We start from the raw sequence: 22,713 nt of genomic DNA, 5'->3' as shown, positions 1-22,713 counted from the left end.
AACTCCCGTCCCTCCAACAGTACCCACACTTTCCTCCTTGCTTGCCCCCAGACTTCTCACCTAGTCCCCATATCAGGCACAGCAGAGCATGAATCATTTGCTCNTGCCCTTGTCTGATTATTCCCGTACCCTTAACAGATAAAAGAATACTGAAGCAATGAACCTCTATCCTATACTTCAGAGTGCAGACCATTCCACCCACACATACTTCAAAGTCCATTTATTCGAAACTGAACTTACTTTTAATTTTGAGTCACCTCTGCCTTCTGTGTTCCACTANTGGCCCTGCTCAGTGGCCCACATGGCCCAAACCTNCGTTCCTTCACCTTCACTACCACTCGGACNTCACTCCTGACTCTGCATACTGCCTGCCTTGATTCCATCCCCAAGACTTCTATACCAACCTACCTCTCATCTACTCAAGGTCAGATGGTGGAAATTAGAGCTGCCACCCGCAAAGGATGCTGAGTGCAGAATGNCCTGGCAGCAGTGCTACGCTTCTGTGAAAAGCGCACTGGTGCTTGGATCTGCTGTCCTGGGAGTTTCCTTCCCTTCTCTCCTGATTCCTCATTTCTGTTACTCCTGAATTCTGGCGAGCATCCTCCACTCTTAAACTGCTTATTACGTAGGTATACTGGAGGGATTGTTTCTCAGACATGACATGTATGAAATGTCATTACTGAAACCACGTTCCCATGAGTTTGGCTGGGAATGGAATTCTAGTTTACAATCATCTTTTCCAAGAATTGCAAAAAGACTGGTATACAATCCACTTTATAACTCCTATAAAAACTGCTACGTCTTGATTTTTATCTCTTTGTTTGTATGTTTGAGGTGTGTGTATGTCATGCACTCACACCTCTCCGTGGGTGTACACACCTCTCCATGGATGCACACACTGCATGTAAAAGGCAGATGAAACCACTGGGGATCCTCCCCTAGTGCCATCTGCCTCGTTCCTTGGAGGCACTTTTTTGCAGAAGCCAGATCCTGGGCGTTTTGGACAGGCTGGCAGTTACAGCCACCAGGGTGCTATGGTCCAGGCTTTTATAAGAGGCACTTCTAACCAACAGCCACCTCCCTGTTTCTTTGTCTCTTCTGTGTAAACTTTTCAGATACCATCTTTTAAAACTGGCTTTCCCATCATTTGTAATACATTTAGTGTGAATTATTTCACAATGACCTTCTAGAAGGAACATGTTATTGTGGAAACTTGTTTTCTTAAGTTACACCAGCTCTTCTGTGTTATTCTGTTGATAACTCCCTGCCTTTCCATTTATCCCCTTCTATGCACTTTGCATGCTGGTCTCCTGGACTGCTCTAATTTTTTTTCTTTCATTTTCAGGTGAAAATTGGGCACATTCAAGGCAGTATGGTAGTAATCTCTTCTCTCATTTTCAAGCTGTTTATTCTTTCTGTGACAATCCCTGGAAATTAAGTGTTCCAATCTGACTACAAAAGTAATTTTATTTTGTTTTCTCTTTCCTTCCTTCTCTTCTCCCCTCTTCCCCTTTTCATGTTTTCTCTAACTTCTATGGCACTCGTGGCTTCTAGATACCTTTTGATATTATTTTCTTGTTATTTTACAGATGCATTATTTATTATTTCACATCTTAGAGTGCATGTTTTTATTCTAGATTAGAAGAGACCCTTGTTTGCTGTTCCTTTTTAAGAACTGTTTTTTTCCTTGCTATTGTAGTTAGCAACATCACTTCCCCATCCCTTCCTTTCCTCCCTCTCATTTACCCCTTCTTGTTCATGGCCTCTTCCCCCATTTATTGTTGTTACATACTCTTATAGCATATGCATATACATATATATTTTTAAATATACAAATACAATCATCTCAGTTTATAGAATGATATAAACATATGATGATGTTTCTGGATGACCATTTGGTATTGGATAATCAATTGGTGTGTTCTTCCTTGGGGAAGATGGTTTCTCCCTCTCTCCAAATTCCTCAGTTGCCTGTAGTTCTTTACGTAGACTGAGGCCTTATGGGCTTTTATTAGTAATTTTTACTCTTCATGTTGTACCTGTATTTATTCTCTCTCACCATTTGCTTTTCTATAACAGATTATATTTTTAGATTGTTTGTAGGATCTCAGCAAAATTAATAAAGTGTAAGACTGTGATACATCGTCTGCCCCACATACAACACTACCTTCCTGCTATACAGTGGCACATCCGTTATTATCAAGGAGCTCAGCCCATCAACATCATACAAAACCAATCCACAGTTGCCCTGAAGGTTCCCCTTTGGCACTACACAGTCAGTCTACGGATCTTGATGAGTGTATATTCACCACTATGCTGTCACATGACACCTTCCCTCTGCCTCAAATATTCTCCTGTTCAATCATCCTTCCCCCTAACCCTTGCTAACCGCTGACTCCTTTACTCTTCATGGTTTTGCCTTTCTACAAGGTCATATAGCTAAAACCAAAGCATGCACAATCTTTTCTGGTTGCTCTCTTCTTTCTCTTAATTATGTATATCTAAAGTGTTCAACATGTTTTGATATACATTAAACTATGATATTCAAGGAAATAATCATATCCATTCAACCTTTCCTTCCCCCCTTCTGCCCCTCTTTATTCTCTTGGCAAATTTCCAATAACCTTGATATTCACTACGACCAACATGCTGTGCATCATATTTCCAGACTCCACATCCTGTGTCCCTCAATCAGGAACTCCCCATCCTCCCCCTCCCCTACCTGTATCCCTGGGAAACAGTTTCACCCTGCTTCTTAGCTGCCTTGTTAGTGTCCACATGTGAGAACACGCGATTTTCTTCCCGTCTGCCTTATCTCACTTTATCGTTATCATGATGTCTGCCAGGCTCCTCTGTGCTCCTGTCACTGGGAACACTCCCCCCTTTTTAGCCCGTTTTTAAAGGCAGGACAATATTCCAATATACATACAGATTAGTGCTTCTTTACCTATATTCTTCAACTGAAAGACATACAGGGTGTTTCTATGTTTCACCATTGTGAATAATGCCACAACAAAGGGCATAGATTATCCCCACGAGGCTGGTTTCACTCTCTGTGTATACACACCTGCAAGCAGGGCTCTTGCAGCATATGGTTTCTTTTACCTGATAATTTGCTTTTATGAGTCCTCCATGTCACTTCAGGGCTTGGTGGTTCATTTCTTATTAGTAGAAAATAATTTTCTGTTGTTTCAATGTCACCATTCACTTGGGCATTCATCTACTGAAGGGTATTTGGGTACTCCCAAAATTTGGCATTATATATGCAAGTTTTGTGTAGACCTAAGTCTTTGGATCAATGCCAAGAGGAATAAGCCTGCCAGACCCTGTGGTACAAGTATGGTTTTATAAGAATAAATAACCACAAAGGCCTGCTGGTCTCCTTCCAGGGTGGCTGAGAAGCCCGTTCCTCTTGTCCCCAGCCTTCCTAGCATCTGTTGGGACACTGATTTGGATCTGTCATTTGCATATGTTTACGAAGGTATCTCACTGTTGTTTCTGTATTTCTTTTGTGGCTGTTTTAGCACAAATCATTCTCTGAACTGTCTCGCACTACGAAGCTATCTGTTGACAAATTGTGAGGCACTTAAAGGGTAAATGGAAGCTCTGACTTCCGACTGACAGGCTCAGTCACAGGAAGAAGTCATGCCTTTCTTGAAAGCTCTCCCACCCTCCAGTTATTTGTAGCTGGAGGTATTGTATTTTGGGCAGAACAATTTCTATACAAAGCATCCTCCAATCCGTGTGAGAGGAGATGGCCACGCCAGCCTTCTGCTAATGCGCCCCTTCCTCAGCCTGTACAGTCTCACTTGAGGTCTACCTCCAGGATGACCCAGAGTCAAACACAGAGTTTCCCTTTACTTCCTCCAGAATTAAGCTTCAAGGTTTGTATGGTGGGAAACGGCACAGACTATGTACCACTTGGTACGACATGCTATGACATGCAAGATTAGTTCTAACCAACCAATGGACTATGCAGCCTGCAGGAATCCACTTCATCTTTTACTGTTTCCTTTTGCCAGCCTCTAACACAGATGACAAAAGTCTAGCTGATGCAGTTGTTAGGATACACATGTGGATCTCTTATGACACTGCTGAGCACACAATCAATGTTGTTCTTAAAGAGGCTTGGGTTTTCACTGCACATAAGAAAGTGACTGAGAGCAGGGCGTGTCAGGGCATGCCTTTAATCTCAACACTTAGGAGGCAGAAGCAGGTGGAACTCTGTCAGTATGAGGCCAGTCAGGGCTACATAGGAAGTTCCAGGCTTGTCTGGAGAGATGGCTCAGCACTTAAGAGCACTGGCTATTCTTCCAGAGGTTCTGAGTTTAATTCCAAGCAACTACATCACAGTTTATGATCCAATGCCTTCTTGTGGCATGTAGACATACATGCAACAAAGCACCCACATACATAAAATTCATAAATAAATAAATAAGAAAGTTAGTTTCTTTTTAGGCCAATCAGAGGTAACATGCTAGTTTGAATGAGAATGCCCCCATAGGCTCATTATTTGAATGTTTGGTTTCCAGTTGGTAAAATTCTTTGGAAAATACTAGAGGGTGTGGTCCTGTTGGAGAAGTGACAAAAGCCCACACCAGGCCCCTTCTAGTTTTCTTCCTTCCTGCTCCCTACAGATCTGGATGCAAGGGCTAATCTACTGCCCAGCGCTATGTACCATGATCTGGGGAGTTGGAAAACAGTAAAAGATGAGGCCATAGAATAGACAGTGAACCCATGGGTCAGAGTCTGGGGTATAGAGATAAACGAGATTCCTAAAGTTACTGACGTGAGATAAACACTGCACTATCATTAAACCAGCGGCTCTGAAGGCGCATTGCCCTCTAATGGCAATGACACAGTGTGCAGTGCTGCAGTGGGGAGGAGGAGCCAGAAGCAGTACACTGCCCCAGAACACTGGGTCCCATCTGCTGATGGTAATGTGGAGGCCAGAGGAGGGAGGGCAATTGTTCTAATCCCAGAGCATGAGCTGTGTTTTCACACAATGACCAGCAGCCAGTACTTCTGAGATTACATCATGCGTAAGACTGTGCAGTTCTTTGAGATTCTTTCCCAAAGAGCTCACCATTCATTACATTCTTACATCTTATATTCATGTTTTTGCTTCATTCTCAGAACGATCCTGGGAGGAAAGTGTTGTCGAGATCATTGCACAATCAACGAAGTAAGGCTGGGGGCATGTGGCACCTTGACGTGCCTCCTCCGTTCCCAAGGCCCTACAGACAGAATGCAATGCTGCTTAAAATTTCAAGTAAAACAGTTGCACGTGAAAAGATCCTTTCCTTTTATATACATCAAGTTTTCTCTTCACCTTTTAACTCTAGACAAAAGCCAAACAAACAAACAAAACACAAATGACATTATCTCTTAGAAAGATTTTAACTCTTTTTCCTGACCAGTGATTCTAACTTGAACATAATACCCCTTTATGGTAGTCACCCAACAGAGAGGGAGATAACCACACACCATTCTGCAGTGTCACAGGAGCCTACCTCCACTGAGCGAGTGCCTTACAGGGACTGAGCAATCAGTGTGGACAGGGCAGCAGTGTGAGTGGAGAGCCTTGGAGAGGTTAGTTCAGGACCCAAGCAAGCTACAGAGAAGAGAAGAGGAAAAGGAAAGAAAAACAGATGTTTTCACTTCATGTGTCCCATAGTTAACAACAGTGTCAGAAGATTAAGGTTAAATGCTCTGAAGGATAAAATTAATATTACTTTTAAAATTCTATCAATTTAAATACTAGTCCCAAATAATTACACTAAAACTGACTGTTGCACAGTTGAGTCAAGTCTTCATCTTTTAACAGCATGTATTGAAATAATCTATTAGTGCTAGAGGAATTATCCTGATTTAAAGAACCTTTTCCATGTGATGAAGGGAAACTGCGTGACTGATATTCCTGGCAGGATTTACAAATGCTATCTAAATGCTTATTATTCCTGAGTTCACAGTAACATGCCGTTATAACAGCCACCTTACACTGTCTTCTGTGGGGTTTTGTTTGTTTGTTTTTTAATCAGTTTGTACATTTGCCCTGAAGGCAGAAGCAAGCATTAAGTCTGCCAGTCAACACCACCCAGCTTCTGGTAGAAGCCATAGCTCTGTGCTCTGGATTCTAAATTGATTTTGCATAAGAATTACCGAGTTGGTTTGTTACCAAATCTGCTCATTAGGCAACAAAAGAGGTTTTTCTGACCCACAGGCAAGGAAAATAAAGTGGAATGGCTGTTTTAGAACTCTGATCTCAAAAGTCTCAAAATCTCAAAACAATACCTTTATGGTTCTCATTTGTTTGGGCCCTAGAATAACCGCACTTTAAACATGCATGCCTTTAATCCCACCACTTGGGAGGCAGAGGCAGGTGGATCTCTGAGTTTGAGGCCAGCCTGGTCTACAGAGTGAGTTCCAGGACAGCCAGGGCTACACAAAAAAACCCTGTCCAAAAAACAAACAAACAAACAAACAAACAAAAACAAAAAACAAAAAAACAAAACAAAAAACAAAAACCCAAAAACAAACAAACAAACAAAAATCCAACACCACCACCACCACCAAAATCTATCTGGAGCCCGAATGCTGCCTCTGTAAGTCTGAAAGCCACCAAACCAGTGAGAACAAAGAGAGTTCCACCCTGCAGAGGTAAAGCTGGTGTTGACCTGCAACACAAACTTAATTCAAAGCTAAGAGAGAGCAGGTGATCAAACACCAGCTTTCTCTGGGGAGGTGGTGGCGCACCTTTGATTCCACCACTGAGGAGGCAGAGGCAGATGGGTCTGAGCTTGAGGCCAGCCTGGTCTACAGAGCAAGTTCCTACAGCTAGGATTACACAGAGAAACCCTGTCTCTGGGAAACAAAACAAAACAAACAAAACCCAACAACGAACAAACAATGGCAGCTTTTGTCCTTAGCATGAGAAGACAAAACCAATCAGCCCACCATTAATGACGTATGTGCATTGGAAATGAGACTCTTGGGGTGGGGGGGGTGCTGGAGTTCCAAGCCTGGGGCCTGTTTGTGCTTGCTAAATGTGTATGCTTTCCATTTGACTCTCACACATCAGATGGGAGACATTCACTTCTTAGGCACGAGGCTGGTCAGGTGAGACAGCGTGGGTGCTACTCACCGGTGTGGATGCACATGGCAAGCAGGAGATGGACTGAGTAAGAAGCCTGGAGAGCAACGAACAGCAGCAGGAAACTAAAACATAAAAGAACGTGGTTAGGTTTCCCCCAAGCTTGCTTTTTCATGATCCTTCATTTCTTCAGTCAGATGCTCCTAGGGACTGATCCTGAGTAGCGAACTGCAGACATCAAAGAAATCACTGTTTTGTATTTACCAAGCTGTACTTACGTCAAAATAAAATGCTTTTAAAATGAAAAGAGAAATCAGAAAGAAATAAACCTTACTTAAAACACAAATCCCTCACTTTGCACTGATGGCTGACTGCATTTCAGCACTCAGTGATTTATATATTCCCCTTTAGTGACTACTTTTTCCTGTTCTAAGTCTCAATGACTTCCTCCTGCCCCATTTCCCCAATTCCCTCCTCTTCCAGTGATGTGGGCCCTTTAACCATGGCTTTACCTGTAATATCAAACTGACGATTCCTGCACTATTTCCAGCTCAACCCCTGAACAACTCAATTAACACATTTCTAAAGACATAATCTAAAAACCCATGTAAACACTGAGAAAATAAACGACATAAATAATTCTTGCTTATTCTCTGAAAGATCCTGGCAAGGCAGGGTTCTAGCAAAACCCATGTCCCCAGTGCACCATAGCAAAGGCACAGAAGTCCTCTTTGTGAGGCACTGAATACATACTGATAAGTAACAAGCATTCAGGAAGCCGCCATCAGAGACCTCACAAATTACAGTCTGACAACACCAACGAAAGCAGGGTGGGCTGCTTAGAAGCCATTTGGCTTATTAAGACATTTGGAAATAAAGAGAAGAAACTAAGTAAGACTGCATTTTAAGTTGGCCTCTACTGACTAAACAAGCACCAGGACCTGGCGCTAGATGCTCAGAGATCTGGTGCTAAAGGATTTCATGTCTGAGACCAGAGAGATGGACACCCGCCATGGAAACCAGTGACGGCAGTAAAGCAACGAACATACAAAGCTATGTGAACAACAGCAGCCCTGGGGAACTGGCTGGGATTCATGAAAACAGCCCCCACGGGCTCACACCAGGCTCACTGAGCGACCGAATCAGGAAAGGTTTGGAGGTTCGTCTTGTTCAGTGCCTCCTGTAGGAGGATCAGAAATGTATGCTGCCAGCTCCTGCTAGGTGCCATGCAGGCCTGTCTGTAACCTAACACTCCCCAGCTACACTGACCAGCAGGACAATGCTTACCCTCTGACACTGTAAGCAAGCCCCCATTAAATGCTTTCTTCTATAAGCTGCCTTGGTCACGCCGTGTAGTCACAGCAATAGAACAGTACTAACTCTTGAAAATAAGCCCAGAACATAATGCCGGGCTCCAGACGTTAAAGAAGTCTTATTTAGCAGCTGAAGACGGGAGAAGGATATTTTATTTGCACCTTAAAAAATTGCTGTTAACTTGCATAACTGATAAGTTTTGATTTACATTGGCCAGCCTGACACAAATAAGCTTGAATAAGAGACTTTTTAAAATTATAAATCAGTTGTAGATCAAGTGTTTTTTTTTTTTTTTAATTAGCCACATTTTTAGGTTAATAAAAATCAACATCAGTCCTGTACTGCACAATGTTATCTGGGTTAACAATGAAGTCTCAGAGATAACATGGTCATCCTTGTGTCATGGGGAACACATTATTCATGCTCATGGTGAAGCTGGGGAAAGCAGTGTTGCACTGCCAATCATATAAAGCATAACACATGCTTTTACACCTAGTACTGAATATCCACTAAGAATAATACAATCCTTGGTTCCTGTATTTACTATACTACCCTACTGTATTCTTTAAAATCATGATTTTAGGGCATACTTTTGTATTGTTGTTGCTGTTGGTTTATTTTTTGAAGCAGGGTCTCACTTGAACTTATATGGCTGAGGAAGCCTCTGAATTCCCCGATCTTCCTGTCTCTACATCCCAACTACCAGGACCAGTCCTTCAGGGGCTTCAGAAAAGGTTTTGCTGTTACAGGCAATGTGGCTGCAGCTGTATCCTGCTCCCGAAACGCCTCCCCAGGAGCAAGGTGTGAACTGATGCAATGATCCTGGCTCTCAGGTAGTGGGTGTGCTTATGTCTGAGTTTTAAAGAAAAAGTTAGAAAAGGAAAATACGCGAATAAGAGTAGATTAATTTTAAAAAGCTTATAAAACAAGGACTTATAGAAAGAAAAGTTTTATATGGTGTGTTTGTTTTTTAGGCTAACAAGAATCAAAAAGTTGAAAAACGAAACACAAGGCCCTTAAAATGACTTCTCCAGTTCCTCTCAGCACCATGTCCAATCCAGGAATAGGTTTCTTCTTTCACTGGATCTTTTGTATGCGTTGATAAAAAAAATACAGTTGCTACAGCATTTACTATACTAGCACCTGGATTGCACTATATTAGGTGATTTTTAGCCTATGAGCAGCAGGCAATACTGTATAGATGTGTGGAAGGTTTTACTATCTAGGTTTGTTTAAGTATACTCTATAAGGATCACGCACACTTCAGAACTTTTAGCCATGGCTACTCCATTTGGTATCCTCTCCCCCTTTTGGTTAAACAATAACAATTCCTAAAATAAAGTAACTTTTTTTTTTTCTAGATCCTTACCCTCAGTGCCCTATGGACCCTAGTAATGCCTGACCAGGAAAGGTGCTTATCTATCACATGACATCCTAACCACTTACCTTATCTCCAAAGCTTCCCCTAGAAACAACCTGCCCAAAAGGGACAATTTTCAGTGGCCTTCCCTTCCTTTTTTGTGCCCTAAAGCCCACAGGTTCTGATTCTTACACCAGAGTCTGGCTTTGCTGGTGCTGTTTTAGTGCCCTCACTATCTTAGAGTCCTGGGTTCCCTTCTTGATATTCCTACGTGAATGCCCACCCCTTCAAGCAATGCATGACTGTAGGTAGCATTCCTCCAAAGCACAGACCAGACAGGCACAAGGGGAACAAAACAGCATTAAAACCTCAGAAATAATCCAACTAGAAATTGTAAAACCGGTAACTTCTGGAATCAAAATTCCTTATCGAAATGGAGCCGTGTGATGACAAAATATGGAAACAGGCCTCACCTAAATCCAAGGATACCCGTGTTAGCCATCACATAAGCCAAACCAAGGATGCCGCTTCCCATGATGGCGTTCATCACATTAAAGACGGAGAGACCAAACGAAGCACCGGGGGATCCCTGCCTGTGAGGTTCCTGGAAACACACCATTTGCCCACATTAAATGCCTGAAGAAGGAAGTTAAAGTATGTTGAGACATTCTACACACTTGAGGAACTGTGTGGACACTTTTGTCCATGACACACAGGCTAGCCTCATTTGAGAAGAGGGGATCTCAACTGGGAGAATGCCCTCAAGAGACTGGCTGGCCTGTAGGCTAGCCCGGGGGTGGTGAGGATTGTCCTGATTGATGTGGAACGACACAGCCTGTTTTAGGTGGTGGCATCACTGAGCAAGCCTTCCTGGGGATAAAGGAAAGCAAACTGAGCTAGCCAGACGGGGCAAGTCAGTATTTCCTCCGTAACTTCCGTTTCAGTTTTTGCCTCCAGATTCCTGCCCCGACTTTCCTTCAAGACGGACTGCAGCTGTAAGATGAAATAAACCGTTCCCTTCCCAAGTTGCTTCCCGTCATAGGAGTTATTATACCAAGGAAAAGCAAATTTGGACACAACACTTGTTCCTTTCCCTTCATTCTGACCTATTGGTGCAACTCAAGGAAACAAGTCTTCCAGAAAACTTCCTTCCTTCTGTGCAGGGCCCAGCTGGCTTCAGTGGGAGCCATGGCCTTGTGATTTCAAGAGATCAAGATAGGGTAAGCGCCAGAGAAGGAACAGACCTCAGTCACATGCTTCCTGAAGAATCCCAGTGTCAGCATGGAACGTCTGTCCATAACTCTTCCTCCTCAAGGACCGCAAAACTAACCTTTTATTTACATACCTAATGAATTAAGTCCTCCCAGCAAGAAGAATGATCAGGAATATCTTACAGGTACAACATAAGCAAAACCATCAGCTGTTACAGTCTAGGGATTCATAAAAAGTGGAGTGGCAGGACTGGAAAGCTGCTCTGAGTTAGGGAGCTCTTCTAGCATGTCCGAGGCCCTCCTAGGCTGGACATTCAGGATCGAAGAGGGTGCGGGCCCCCCCGGGGCACACACAGCCCACTACACCGGTGTTAGGTTTAAGCTATGTGCACATTACCAGAGACCTCTCGTCTCCACTTACAGGGACTTGTATATCAAAGTACCTATAGCTCACCTTCCTCTTGGCCCCATGATTAAATCTAGATAAGAAACATCATGTGATGTTCTTGCAAGACCTCACAAGGCTAGAGAAAACAGACGCGACAATGACACAAAAAAATGGTGAGTCACAAAACCGTGGCTCATCCCGCCCGTGTTCCAAGCCTCTCACAACTGACTGAGTGCTCCATGCTGCTACCACATTCCAAACTCGCCTGGGGTCAGTGGTTCGGGCCCCACCTTAGGGTCAGTCCCCTCCACTCCAAGGCTCTTCTTGCAAGCCCTGGAGGATACCGAAGCGCGCCGTAACCCAGCGCAGCTAGCAAAGCCCACTTACGTTGCTTAGCAACGGACTCCACTCTTCTGCAGCCACCGCCTCCTCTGGCTGCTGGGCAGAGACATACCAGCTAGGCTCGGCTTGGATGCTGTGCCGGGACGCCTGCATGGTGCTCCGCGACCGACTGCTAAGTAAATCGCCGAACCGCTTCCCCTAGCCCCAAGCGCCCCGGCTGAGCGGCTTCAGGGGCGGAGCTACGGGCCTGGCCCTTCCGGGCTCTCGTAGCAAATCGCGGGCCCGGAAGAGAGGTGCGAGTCCACAGGGTCCGAATCTATGCTGCCTTCGCGGCCAGCAGTGATGACGTCAGCAGCCTCCGCCGACCCATTTCCTTGCTGCACCAGAGCATGAGGTGAGGGGTTCGGGGCTGAAGCCGGCCTCGGGTGACGCTGGACCTGGAAAGGTGCAGCTGGTGAGGGGGCAGTAATGTCCCGGGTGATGCAGAATACCCGACGGTACTGCGGCGGGACTCGTGCACTTCTTTCTTGCCCAAGGAGCGCAAAAAGGCCACCAGGTCATTCATCTCCTCGTCCACCGGCCGCTAAGCCTAGGTCGGAGCCCTAGGGTAGGGGGCTGGTCAAATGCACGGTGAGGGCTGGTGCACTCCAGTGATAGGATTGGCTAGCATGAGAAGTGCCCGGGATTAGGTTCCCAGTACCACAAAAATCTTTTCTTAGTTTTATCCACATTTTACAAATGGAAAACAGACGCCTACATTTACGCAGTGCGAGTAAACTAGCACTCGGTACTAGTTCACTAAGTACTAGTGTAAACCTACACTAAACTGTTTTATAGTATAGGGTTCTGTAACAGGACCCTTTACCATTTACTTGGTATTTTAAAAGATGAAATGAATCACTAGTCTTGTGCTTCAGACAATACTGTAAAGCCTTGTCAAAATACTGAAGCTTTTAGTTATAGGCATGGCATATGGCAGTACATTCTGAAAAGAATCCTAACAATATACTAAGGTCATGTGGGAAGGGACAAATCTCATGTATCCAGACCAGCCTGGAGGATGACCTTAACTTCTGATCTGCTTTCTGAGTGCCTGCACCACCGTGCCCAGGTTATGTAGTGCTGAAAGCCCATGAATTTGCTTGTGCTTGCTAGGTACACACTCTTCCAGCTAAGCTGCATCCTCAGCTTTCAGGTCATTCTTAACCAAGCTTTTTGTTTTTAGAGGTCTGGTCTCAAATGCATCATCCCAGGCTGGCCTTGAACTTTTTTTTTTTTTTTTGGTTTTTCGAGACAGGGTTTCTCTGTATAGCCCTGGCTGTCCTGGAACTCACTTTGTAGACCAGGCTGGCCTCGAACTCAGAAATCCACCTGCCTCTGCCTCCCGAGTGCTGGGATTAAAGGCGTGAGCCACCACACCCGGCAGCCTTGAACTTTTAATCCTCTCTATTTCCTCATGCTGAGATTACAGGTAGGCACCACCATGCCTGATATTATGTGATGTTGGGGATGGCCCCAGGACCACATGCACGCTAGGCAAGCTTTCTACCAGTGAGCTACATTTTAAGACCTTAATGAACTTTTATAAGCCTTGCCGATCCACTTAGCAGCCACATAACTTTGGGTGATTAACTTACCCCTTAGCTTACAAACTTCTTAACACGGTTTCTGATACAACAGCCTGTAGAATAAATAAAATAAAAAGATTCCCTAAGAATATCCTAGTAAATATTGCCGTTAGTGGCATCATATATAGTGATCATTTCATTTAGAGATGTCCTTAACTCCAGTTTCATACTTTCTATTCTATGTGTGTTCTGTAGAAAATTGTGAGCGGAGTTTTTTGGGTATAGGGAGGTTGCTAGACCACTAATTTTTCTGTTATAGGGGCAAATAGACTGAAGATGCAAATGTATTGTTTACCAGGGACAGTGATCATTCTAACCTGCAAGAGAGACTGCCCTCCCTTGCCATCCAAACCTTTTGTCCGCACTTGGCAGGTGACTTGAAAGATAATTTAAATTTTCATTCTCAAAAGCCATTGTTAATGTGCTCACGTGCGGCTTGATGATGTTTGGTGGTTTTTTGTTTTGTTGTTATTTTCCCCAGAATCTTATGGAAGGCATTTGGATTCTCAAGAAGACTTCTGCAAGTGGAATGGTGTCACCCCAGTGAATCAATATTCTTGTTTACCCTGCTATCGAGACTTAGGAAAGCACCTACTGTTTTTTTGTTGGGTCAAAGACAAGGATTCTCAACCATGCCAGAAATAGAAGCAAGCGTGAAAGATAGTGAATTATTTTCACCACCCTCTGATGTTCGAGGAATGAGAGAACTTGATAGAGCAGCTTTTAAGAAGACAGTGTCCATCCCTGTGCTTAAGGTGAGGAAAGAAGTCGTCAACAGATTGATGCGAGCCCTCAGGAGAGTAGCCCTGCAGCGCCCCGGCATAAAGCGAGTGATTGAGGATCCCAAGGATGAAGACAGTAGGCTGATCATGTTGGACCCCTACAGAATGCTTACTGTTGATTCCTTTGACAAAGCAGAACTCAGTGTTTTAAAAGAACTTGATGTCAGCCCACAGCTATCCCAGTACAACTTGGAACTAACATATGAAAATTTTAAGTCAGAAGAAATTTTGAAAGCTGTGCTTCCTGAAGGTCAAGATGTGACCTCTGGATTCAGCAGGGTTGGACATATTGCACACCTGAACCTCCGAGATCATCAGCTGCCGTTCAAGCATTTAATTGGTAGGTGGATTATAGTCAGATTCATATTCTAGAAAAAAAGTGACATTCTAATTTTAGTGATTAATTTTTTTATTTCAAATGCTAACTTAAACGGTAAAAAAAAAAAAGCAGGGTAGTTTAGTTTTTATTTGAAACCAAATCATAAGCACCTTCCCCCTTTTTGAAAAGCATTTTGAAATATCTTCTTTGTAGTCGCAGTGTTGACAGAGACTTTTGGGCCTCTACACACACACACACACACACACACACACACACCCCAACCCCTTTGTTATATTGAACAAAATCTTTTTGGTCCAAAAAGCCATTAGGCCTTTGGGACAGTGGTCAGTACGAGGTTTTGAAGTTTGGTGTTTCAGAGTCAAATATGCAATGTTAGTGTCTTAGCTAGTAATTTAGCTAATTAAGCTTCTTCTTTATGTTAAACACTTTAAAACTTTTTTAAGTGTTCCTAGCCTTTTAGAAACTGCTATGTACACCTTACTATTGTAGCTCCAGGGAAACCCACAACCTTTATTATTTGGATAGAAGGATAATCAAAATCACATTTTATATAAATACTTGGTGTACATGCATTCTGTAGGTTACTCTTTTTAATACAGTAATTTTCAAAACGTGGGAATTATTCCCAGCTTTAAAATGTAGCATTCAGTATTTTGTATCGATTGGACTTGATAATGCCCTTCTGTGTCCTCTCTCTTTATTGACAAAAGACATTAATACTGCACAGTAGGGACTCAGCTCAGGATCAGATGTGGGCGTTCATGTAATACCTGCCTACCCTAACTTAAAACTTTATGTTTCTTCTAAAATGGTGCTGGTGCATAAGGGTTAAAGGTAAAACATTTCTGGCTGGAGACATAGCTCAGCTGGCGTACCAAGTCCAAAGCCCTAAGGCTTTCCTATGGAATTATAGAAATGCTTTTAATGTTTTAAAATTTTATTTAAAACTAACTTTTATATCTTAGAAGTAAACAACCCATCCATGAATATATGGGTCACACAAACCAGACTTGTCTGGTGGGACACAAAGTTGAGTGGGTAGGGAAGTCAAGTGTGTCTGGGAGGAGTTGGGGGAACAGGTTCATTGCTTCAAAAAGTTTTAATTGAGTTCAGATATGATAAGCAGAACACAATAAGGCGGCCATTGATTATTTTACATATTCTGAATTCTGATAATCTCATTGTATTTCATCGAATTTATATTCAGTACATTTTTCTAACTTAACGACGTTCTTTCCTTTTGAAATGAGACCATAGAGCTCTATAAAATTTCTAAGTGTTGACAAAAAGATAGAGACCTAATTAAAGGTTATAACAGTAAGTCATTTCTGATGTATATTATTGTCTTTGTAGCCTTTCTGCTAGGATAAATGTTTGACTAAAAGATCAATTTAAGTAGAAGAACATTTTTAATTTAGGTCAGCCTCTGAAGAACCTGTGACTCCTTGGCTGTAAACATTGCTTGCTTTTACACATTTCTAAACTGTAGGCATTTGCTTCAGTCCCACAGCAAAAGAAACCTTTGGTAAGAAGCCAACAGGACAAGCATATGGCTTTCTTTGCTTTCTAGCATTTCTGGGGCCAACTGTTGTCAGGGTCTTGACAGCTTCTCATTTCATTGTTAGTTTCATATGGTCGACGCTTTTGCTTCTATGTTTAAGGAAAATGAGGAAAAACAATAGACCACAAGCCCTCAATTTTTTTTTTTTTTTTTTTTAGGATATCCATAAATTTTCCGTATGTACTTTAATTTTAGAATTGTGGGTAGAATTACACATACCAAGTACAGTTTTTATCTGTAAACCAAAAGAAAATGTAATTCATTTATGTTAAATTGTTTAGTTTTAGTTTCACAAACAGTCATGAATTTTCACCTTTTAGGCCAAGTTATGGTTGACAAAAACCCAGGAATCACCTCGGCAGTAAATAAAACCAGCAACATTGACAATACTTACCGAAATTTCCAAATGGAAGTGCTGTGTGGAGAGGAAAATATGCTGACCAAGGTATTGCCCTGTTTCCCAACTCCAAGTGAACAGCAGGACTGATGCTTAGACTCAGGACAGTACAGTACATATTCATAATACAGCTGAAATGTAGTGTGCGACTCTGAGCAACTTATGCTCACAGAAACTGTAAGAGGATTTGGTTGAACTCTGCTAAAATGATATATTGGAACAGTCCTTCATTAAAGAGTTTTTAGCTCTCGATGTATTGAAATAAATTGCCCATGGACAGTTAGGTGACAGAATAAGCAATGGAACAGTGTGCAAAATGTTCATGAAACACTTCACCTGCCAGGCTACCCCTGGGGTACTTTCAGGGGCAGAAACTTAAGAAACGTTTCCAGCACTGGCCCGAGCATCCTGTTCAGTCAGAGGGGAGATATGTACCTCAGTGAAATTAAGGCCCCAGGAAACAGAAGAAAGAGATATCAGATTTGTGTAAGTTAGGAACTTTCTGGTCTTTGATTTTTTTTTGTTCATAAAATGAGGGACTTGATATGTCTAATTTATAGACATGAAATGTGCAAGATTTTAGTAATTGTCTAAAAACATAGAATATCTCAAATTCTAATGATGCTTCGATTATGTCTCCCTTTTGCAACTTGAATGTTACACTTGCTTGATGTGTGGAAGTGTCCTACAATAAGATGGGTTCAGATTTTCCTGTTGTTTTCTTTCTCTACATGTTGACATAAAGCCAGTTAGTTGGCCTTTCTGCAAAATTCCTTATGTGAATTGGAATCAGTTTTAAGACCCTTTAGAATGTAACAACTGTTTGACTTTGAAGAGCTGACTTTTCTCATGAAAAAGGGTGAATACAAGATACTTACTGGCCCCAGAAATGGTATAATCAAGTGAAGTTATTTGCTCCTATGATACTTGTATGCTCTCATGTGTACATAACCTACAGTTTCAGTGGACAGACTTTAAACCCAGTATGATTAACTAAAAACATGAAACCCTTTTTAGGTTCGAGAAAACAACTACACATATGAGTTTGATTTCTCTAAAGTCTACTGGAACCCTCGTCTCTCTACTGAACATGGCCGGATCACTGAACTTCTCAACCCTGGAGATGTCTTGTTTGATGTTTTTGCTGGGGTTGGGCCCTTTGCCATTCCAGCAGCAAGGAAAAACTGCACAGTGTTTGCCAATGATCTCAATCCTGAGTCCCATAAATGGCTGTTGCACAATTGTAAACTGAATAAAGTTGACCAGAAAGTGAAAGTCTTTAACATGGATGGAAAAGACTTCATCCTAGGGCCAGTCAGAGAAGAGTTAATGCTTCGACTAGGACTGTCAACTGAAGCAAAACCCTCTGTCCACATTGTCATGAACTTGCCAGCTAAGGCCATAGAGTTTCTCAGTGTTTTCAGATCACTTTTGGATGGGCAGCCTTGCAGCACGGAGCTCCTCCCCACAGTGCACTGTTACTGCTTCTCCAAAGATAGCGATCCTGCTAAGGATGTTCGCCAGCAGGCGGAAGCTGTGCTGGGCATTTCCTTGGAGACCAGTAGTTCAGTTCATCTCGTAAGGAATGTGGCCCCTAACAAGGAGATGCTGTGCATCACCTTCCAGATTCCCGCTGCTACACTCTACAGAAACCAAGGCCTCAGTCTACGTGAGTTCTTCACAATGAAGTGTGGAGTGTACTACCCTTAACATAACTTGTGAGTTGTCGTGGGGGTGTGTGTTTGTGTGTGTGTGTGTGTGTGTGTGTGTGTGTGTGTGTGTGTAGGAGGTGTTCTTGGAAGTGTGCATTTGTAAGTAGGGAAATTAAACTAGTGTCAGTCATTTTGTTTGTGACCCCCTTGCCACTTAGTTTAGAATATTTGAACTTTTAGCAAGGAATGTGGTTTAGTTGAATAGAAGGATTGTTTTGTTAAAACAATAAATCCATAGCAGTATTTATTAAGTTGAATAATAAAAAAAAATCTTAAAATCTTTTCTAAAAAAGTGTATGCAACTGTTAAAATGCTCTAAAATGGGTTTTCTGAATTTGTTACAGAGAATGTCCAAGAGCCACCTCTTAAACGGCAGAAGACAGATGACCCCTTCTCAGGAGAACCACAGATCGCATCAGATTCTTAGTTTGAAATGTTTTCTCCATCTCCCCAGTAGACTTTATGTAAAGAAGTATAATGTGTAAGATGTAAACTTTAACACTCAGATATTTGTTATTGAACACTTATGGTTTGCTCTTATAAATGGAACATTACCAAAGTAAACTGAAATAAGATGAACTTGTATAGTGTATAGACTGATTTTTGTTTCCATCTGTTTTTCCTTTCTTTTTTTATTTTTTGTGGCAGGATCTGTGTAATTCAAGGCTTGGAACTCTATCCTCCTGCTTCAGCCTCCCAGCTGATGGAATTTCCAGTGTGCACTGCTGTTATTCAGCATAGTTTTAAAACAGAATCAGCATGGACCAGTCAGATGGCTCAGTGGGTGAAGGGACTCGCTGCCAAGCCTGATGGCCTGAGGCTGCCTAGGACCAATGTGGAAAGGAAGGAATCCCGAAAGTCTTCTTCTGACCTCATGCATGCACCGAAGTACTCATGTATACACATATATAAAATAAGTGAAAATTAATAAACTTAGAAAATTATGTAAGAATTATTCAAGTTATTTCTATTTTTATTAGATAAATGTTCTTTTAATAGTGTCTATCCCTTGGAAAGATAGTTGTTGAAGACAGAGTAATTATGTTCTGCTTAACTAGGAAGGCATTTAATTACATTGTAGTTATCAGTGGAAGAATGTAATTATATAACTTCTCTGTAAAAGTAATATAAATCATGTAGATGAGGCATAAGAAAAGGACATCTTCCAGACCAAGTCTGGACATAATGGTCTAGAGTGAAGGTTCCTTTAATATAAAGCACAGCCATAGTATAATCATTCATACAACTGACATTTGAATCAAAATATCCTAGTTTATACACTTCACATTAACACAAATCAAAACATTTTGGACCTTGGGCGCAAACTCCTCAGCCACTCCCACAACACCCAGAGGAAGATCCACTCCCAGGTACTCTAATATGCCCAGGACTACAGAATCAGAGGTGAAGAGGACACAACATCTGCCCCAACACTGGAAGTAACTGGGACCAACAGGTCCCGGGAACTCCACCAGACCAGTGGCACGGGTTCCATTCAGTCTGGGCCAGTGCCCTGAGCAGCCTTTGGGTTTGACCTCCGCAGCCAGTCCTATAACACCAAGAAGAAACTCCACTCCCAGGTGCTCTAACACACCCAGGATCCCGGGTCCCAGGATCTTGGTCACACCAGGATCTCAGGGTCCCAGAGGCAGCTTGACCTCCTGGAGCTCTGACACACCCAGGATCTCAAGATTCCAGAGACAGCTGAACTCTGAGGAATTCTGACACAACCAGGATCATGGGAAGGACAGGCTCCAGTCAGATATAGCTAGGGCAGGTAGCACTAAAGATAATCAGATGGCAGGAGGCAATCATAAGAATATAAGCAACAGAAACCAAGGTTACTTTGCAACATCAGAACCCAATTCTCCCACCATAGCAAGTCCTGGATACACCATCACACTGGAAATGCAAGATTTGGATCTAAATCACTTCTCATGATGCTCATGATGATGACAGAGGACTTTAAGAAGGACATAAATAACTCCTTTAAAAAAATACAGGAGAACACAGGTAAACAGCTAGAAGCTCTTAAAAAGGACACTCAAAAATCCCTTAAAGAATTATAGGAAAACACAAACAGGCAAAGGAAATAAATAAAACCATCCAAGTTCTAAAAATGGAAATAGAAACAATAAAGACATCACAAAGGGAGAAAATCCTGGAGTTAGAAAACTTAGGAAAGAGATCAGGAGTCATAGATGCAAGCATCATCAACAGAATACAAGAGATAGGAGAGAAAATCTCAGGTGCAGAAGATATAGAAAACATTGACACAACAGTCAAAATGCAGAAAGCGAAAAGCTCCTAACCCAAAACATCCAGAAAATCCAGGACACAATGAGAAGACCAAACCTAAGGATAATAGGTGTAGAAGAGAGTGAAAATTCCCAACTTAAAGGGCCAGTAAAATATCTTCGACAAAATTATAGAAGAAAACTTCCCTAACCCAAAGAAAGAGATACCCATAAACATACAAGAAACCTACAGAATGCCAAATAAATGGAACCAGAAAAAAAATTCCTCCTGTCACATAATAATCAAAACACCAAATGCACTAAACAAAGAATATTAAAAGCAGTAAGGAAAAAAGATCAAGTAACATAAAGACAGCCCTATCAGAATTACACTGGACTTCTCACCAGAGACTATGAAAGCTAGAAGATCCTGGGCAGATCTCATACAGACCCTAAGAGAACACAAATGCCAGTTCAGGCTACTATACCCAGCAAAACTCTCAATTACCATAGACAGAGAAACCAAGATAGTCCATGACAACCAAATTTACAGAGTATCTTTCCACAAATCCAGCCCTACAAAGTATAATAGATGGAAAACACCAACACAAGGAGGGAAACTATAACCTAGAACAAAAGCAAGAAAGTAATCTTTCAACAAATCCAAAAGAAGATAGCCACACAAACATAATTCCACCTCTAACAACAAAAATAACAGGAAGTAATAATCATTTTTCCTTAATATCAACATCAATGGATTCAATTCCCCAATAAGAAGACAAAGCCTAACAAAGACTGGATACATAAGCAGGACTCAATATTTTGCTGCATATAGGAAATGCACCTCAGTGACAAAGACAGACACTACCTCAGAGTAAAAGGTAGGAAAACAATTTTCTAAGCAAATGGTCCCAAGAAACAAGCTGGAGTAGCCATTCTAATATCTAATAAGATCAACTTCCAACCAAAAGTTATCAAAAAGGATAAGGAAGGACACTTCATATTGGTCAAGGGAAAAATCTACCAAGATGAACCGTCAATTCTGAACATCCATCCTCCAAATGCAAAGATTCATAAAAGAATCTTTGATAAAGCTCAAAGCACACATCACACCCCACACAATAATAGTGGGAGACTTCAACACCCCACTCTCATCAATGGACAGATCATGGAAACAGAAACTAAACAGAGATACACTGAAACTAACAAGTTATGAACCAAATGGATCTAACAGATACATATTAAAATCATGTTCTACAAACATCATGGAAACATTATTGATAATTTTTCTCACCGTGCTTGAAATTAGCATTTTCTTAATGTATAACTTCAAAGGGTTTTTGCTATTTTTGAAACTTTTAAAATATACTCATAATATCTCTCCTAGAAACTGATAATCTTTTAAAAGTAAATAGTTAGACAATGTATACAGATATATAATGTGTTTTAAGTACTCTCTCAGTATGTCAGATGGTATCATATAAGGGATTTTGAATATATTTCCTAATGATTCATTTTTAATATTTTTTGCTTTTACTATGCTTAATTCCCAAAGAATATTTTGTATATTTTAAAACAATTTAGTACTCAATTCAACAATTTAGGCTTGTCTGGCACTATATATCTGGCTAAGAACCACAGTTAGGAAACTCACAGGTATCAAGGGTGACCCTATTATTATTATGTTAAACAGACATCAAATGTCTCTAAATTCCCATCTCTATACCTACAGCTCTCAGATATCAGCACAAAAGTTTATTTGTGTCATGGATGGTGACTAAGGCAACCTCACACCCATTGCTCATCCATAAAGAGGACATCAATATCATCACCACTACCACCCCTACAAGGCTCAGAAGAGGGAGCAACAAGATTTTAAGTGCCAGAGATCAGAAGGGACTAGAGTTTCTGAAAGTGCTCTGAAAATGACAGGACCACTGCACTCATAAACTCATGGCATGGGTGGTTGCTTGTACAAGAGAAAGCTGGTAAACATCCCAAGACGAAGAGAGGGGTAGCTTTTAAAGGATGAGCCCCCTAGTATGTCAACCATGCTCTAGTGGATGATCCCGCCCCCACGAATATATGGCTAACACAAACTGGATGTGGTGGGTTATCACAAATAAACAAACTTGGGAGGGGTGAGGAGGGAGGGGTTGGTCTGGGAAGAATAATGAAGTAAATATGATCAAAATGTGTTATATGAATCTCTCAAAGAATTAAAATACACTTTTAAGTATCTTCCAAGTTATAGATGTGCTTGGGTAATGTTCTAGTTTCACTTCTGTTGCTATGGCAGAGAGCAACTTAAGGGAGAAAGGGGTTTATTTCAGCTAACACTTTGAGAC

General features: G+C 41.7%; 2 protein-coding genes across 8 annotated transcripts in view; one reads left to right on the top strand and one right to left on the bottom strand.

Moving 5' to 3' along the window:
* Positions 1-12,009, bottom strand: part of Slc38a6 (solute carrier family 38 member 6) — a 64,988-nt gene extending 52,979 nt beyond the window's left edge. For 3 of the 4 annotated variants that reach the window (XM_029540926.1, XM_029540927.1, XM_021202386.2), the window contains exons 1-3: positions 11,754-12,009; positions 10,241-10,371; positions 7,145-7,218 (exon numbers count right to left, since the gene is read on the bottom strand). In XM_029540926.1, the coding sequence (XP_029396786.1) occupies positions 7,145-7,218; positions 10,241-10,371; positions 11,754-11,861 (313 nt within the window). In that variant the 5' untranslated portion in view covers positions 11,862-12,009. The remainder of the gene's footprint in view (positions 1-7,144; positions 7,219-10,240; positions 10,372-11,753) is intronic. The other variant, XM_029540928.1, reaches the window with a different exon arrangement.
* Positions 11,903-19,078, top strand: Trmt5 (tRNA methyltransferase 5). 4 transcript variants are annotated; one of them, XR_003844243.1, is made up of 6 exons: positions 11,903-12,102; positions 13,818-14,458; positions 16,340-16,464; positions 17,434-18,085; positions 18,473-18,609; positions 18,777-19,023. XR_003844243.1 is itself a non-coding variant. In XM_021202261.2 (5 exons), exons 1-5 carry the CDS (start codon positions 12,098-12,100, stop codon positions 18,553-18,555), a joined length of 1,506 nt encoding a protein of 501 aa, XP_021057920.1. In that variant the 5' UTR covers positions 11,903-12,097; the 3' UTR covers positions 18,556-19,078. The 4 variants fall into 4 exon arrangements, 3 of the variants coding, with proteins under 3 accessions (XP_021057920.1, XP_029396784.1, XP_029396785.1); XM_021202261.2 differs by having other exon boundaries at positions 18,473-19,078; XM_029540924.1 differs by lacking the exon at positions 18,777-19,023 and having other exon boundaries at positions 17,434-18,134; positions 18,473-18,558.
* The last annotated feature ends 3,635 nt before the right edge of the window (positions 19,079-22,713 follow it).

This window comes from Mus pahari, chromosome 7 (genome assembly GCF_900095145.1).
Source record: "Mus pahari chromosome 7, PAHARI_EIJ_v1.1, whole genome shotgun sequence".
NCBI classification, from domain to species: domain Eukaryota; kingdom Metazoa; phylum Chordata; class Mammalia; order Rodentia; family Muridae; genus Mus; species Mus pahari.
Note: the sequence above shows the minus strand (reverse complement) of the source record. Positions and strands in the feature narration are given on the sequence as shown.

Excerpts from the sequence above, each read along its gene's own strand:
- Trmt5 (XM_021202261.2), top strand. Across the intron at positions 14,459-16,339 it reads GCCGTTCAAGCATTTAATTG|GCCAAGTTATGGTTGACAAA; the intron begins GTAGGTGGATTA and ends TTCACCTTTTAG. Across the intron at positions 16,465-17,433 it reads AGGAAAATATGCTGACCAAG|GTTCGAGAAAACAACTACAC; the intron begins GTATTGCCCTGT and ends AACCCTTTTTAG.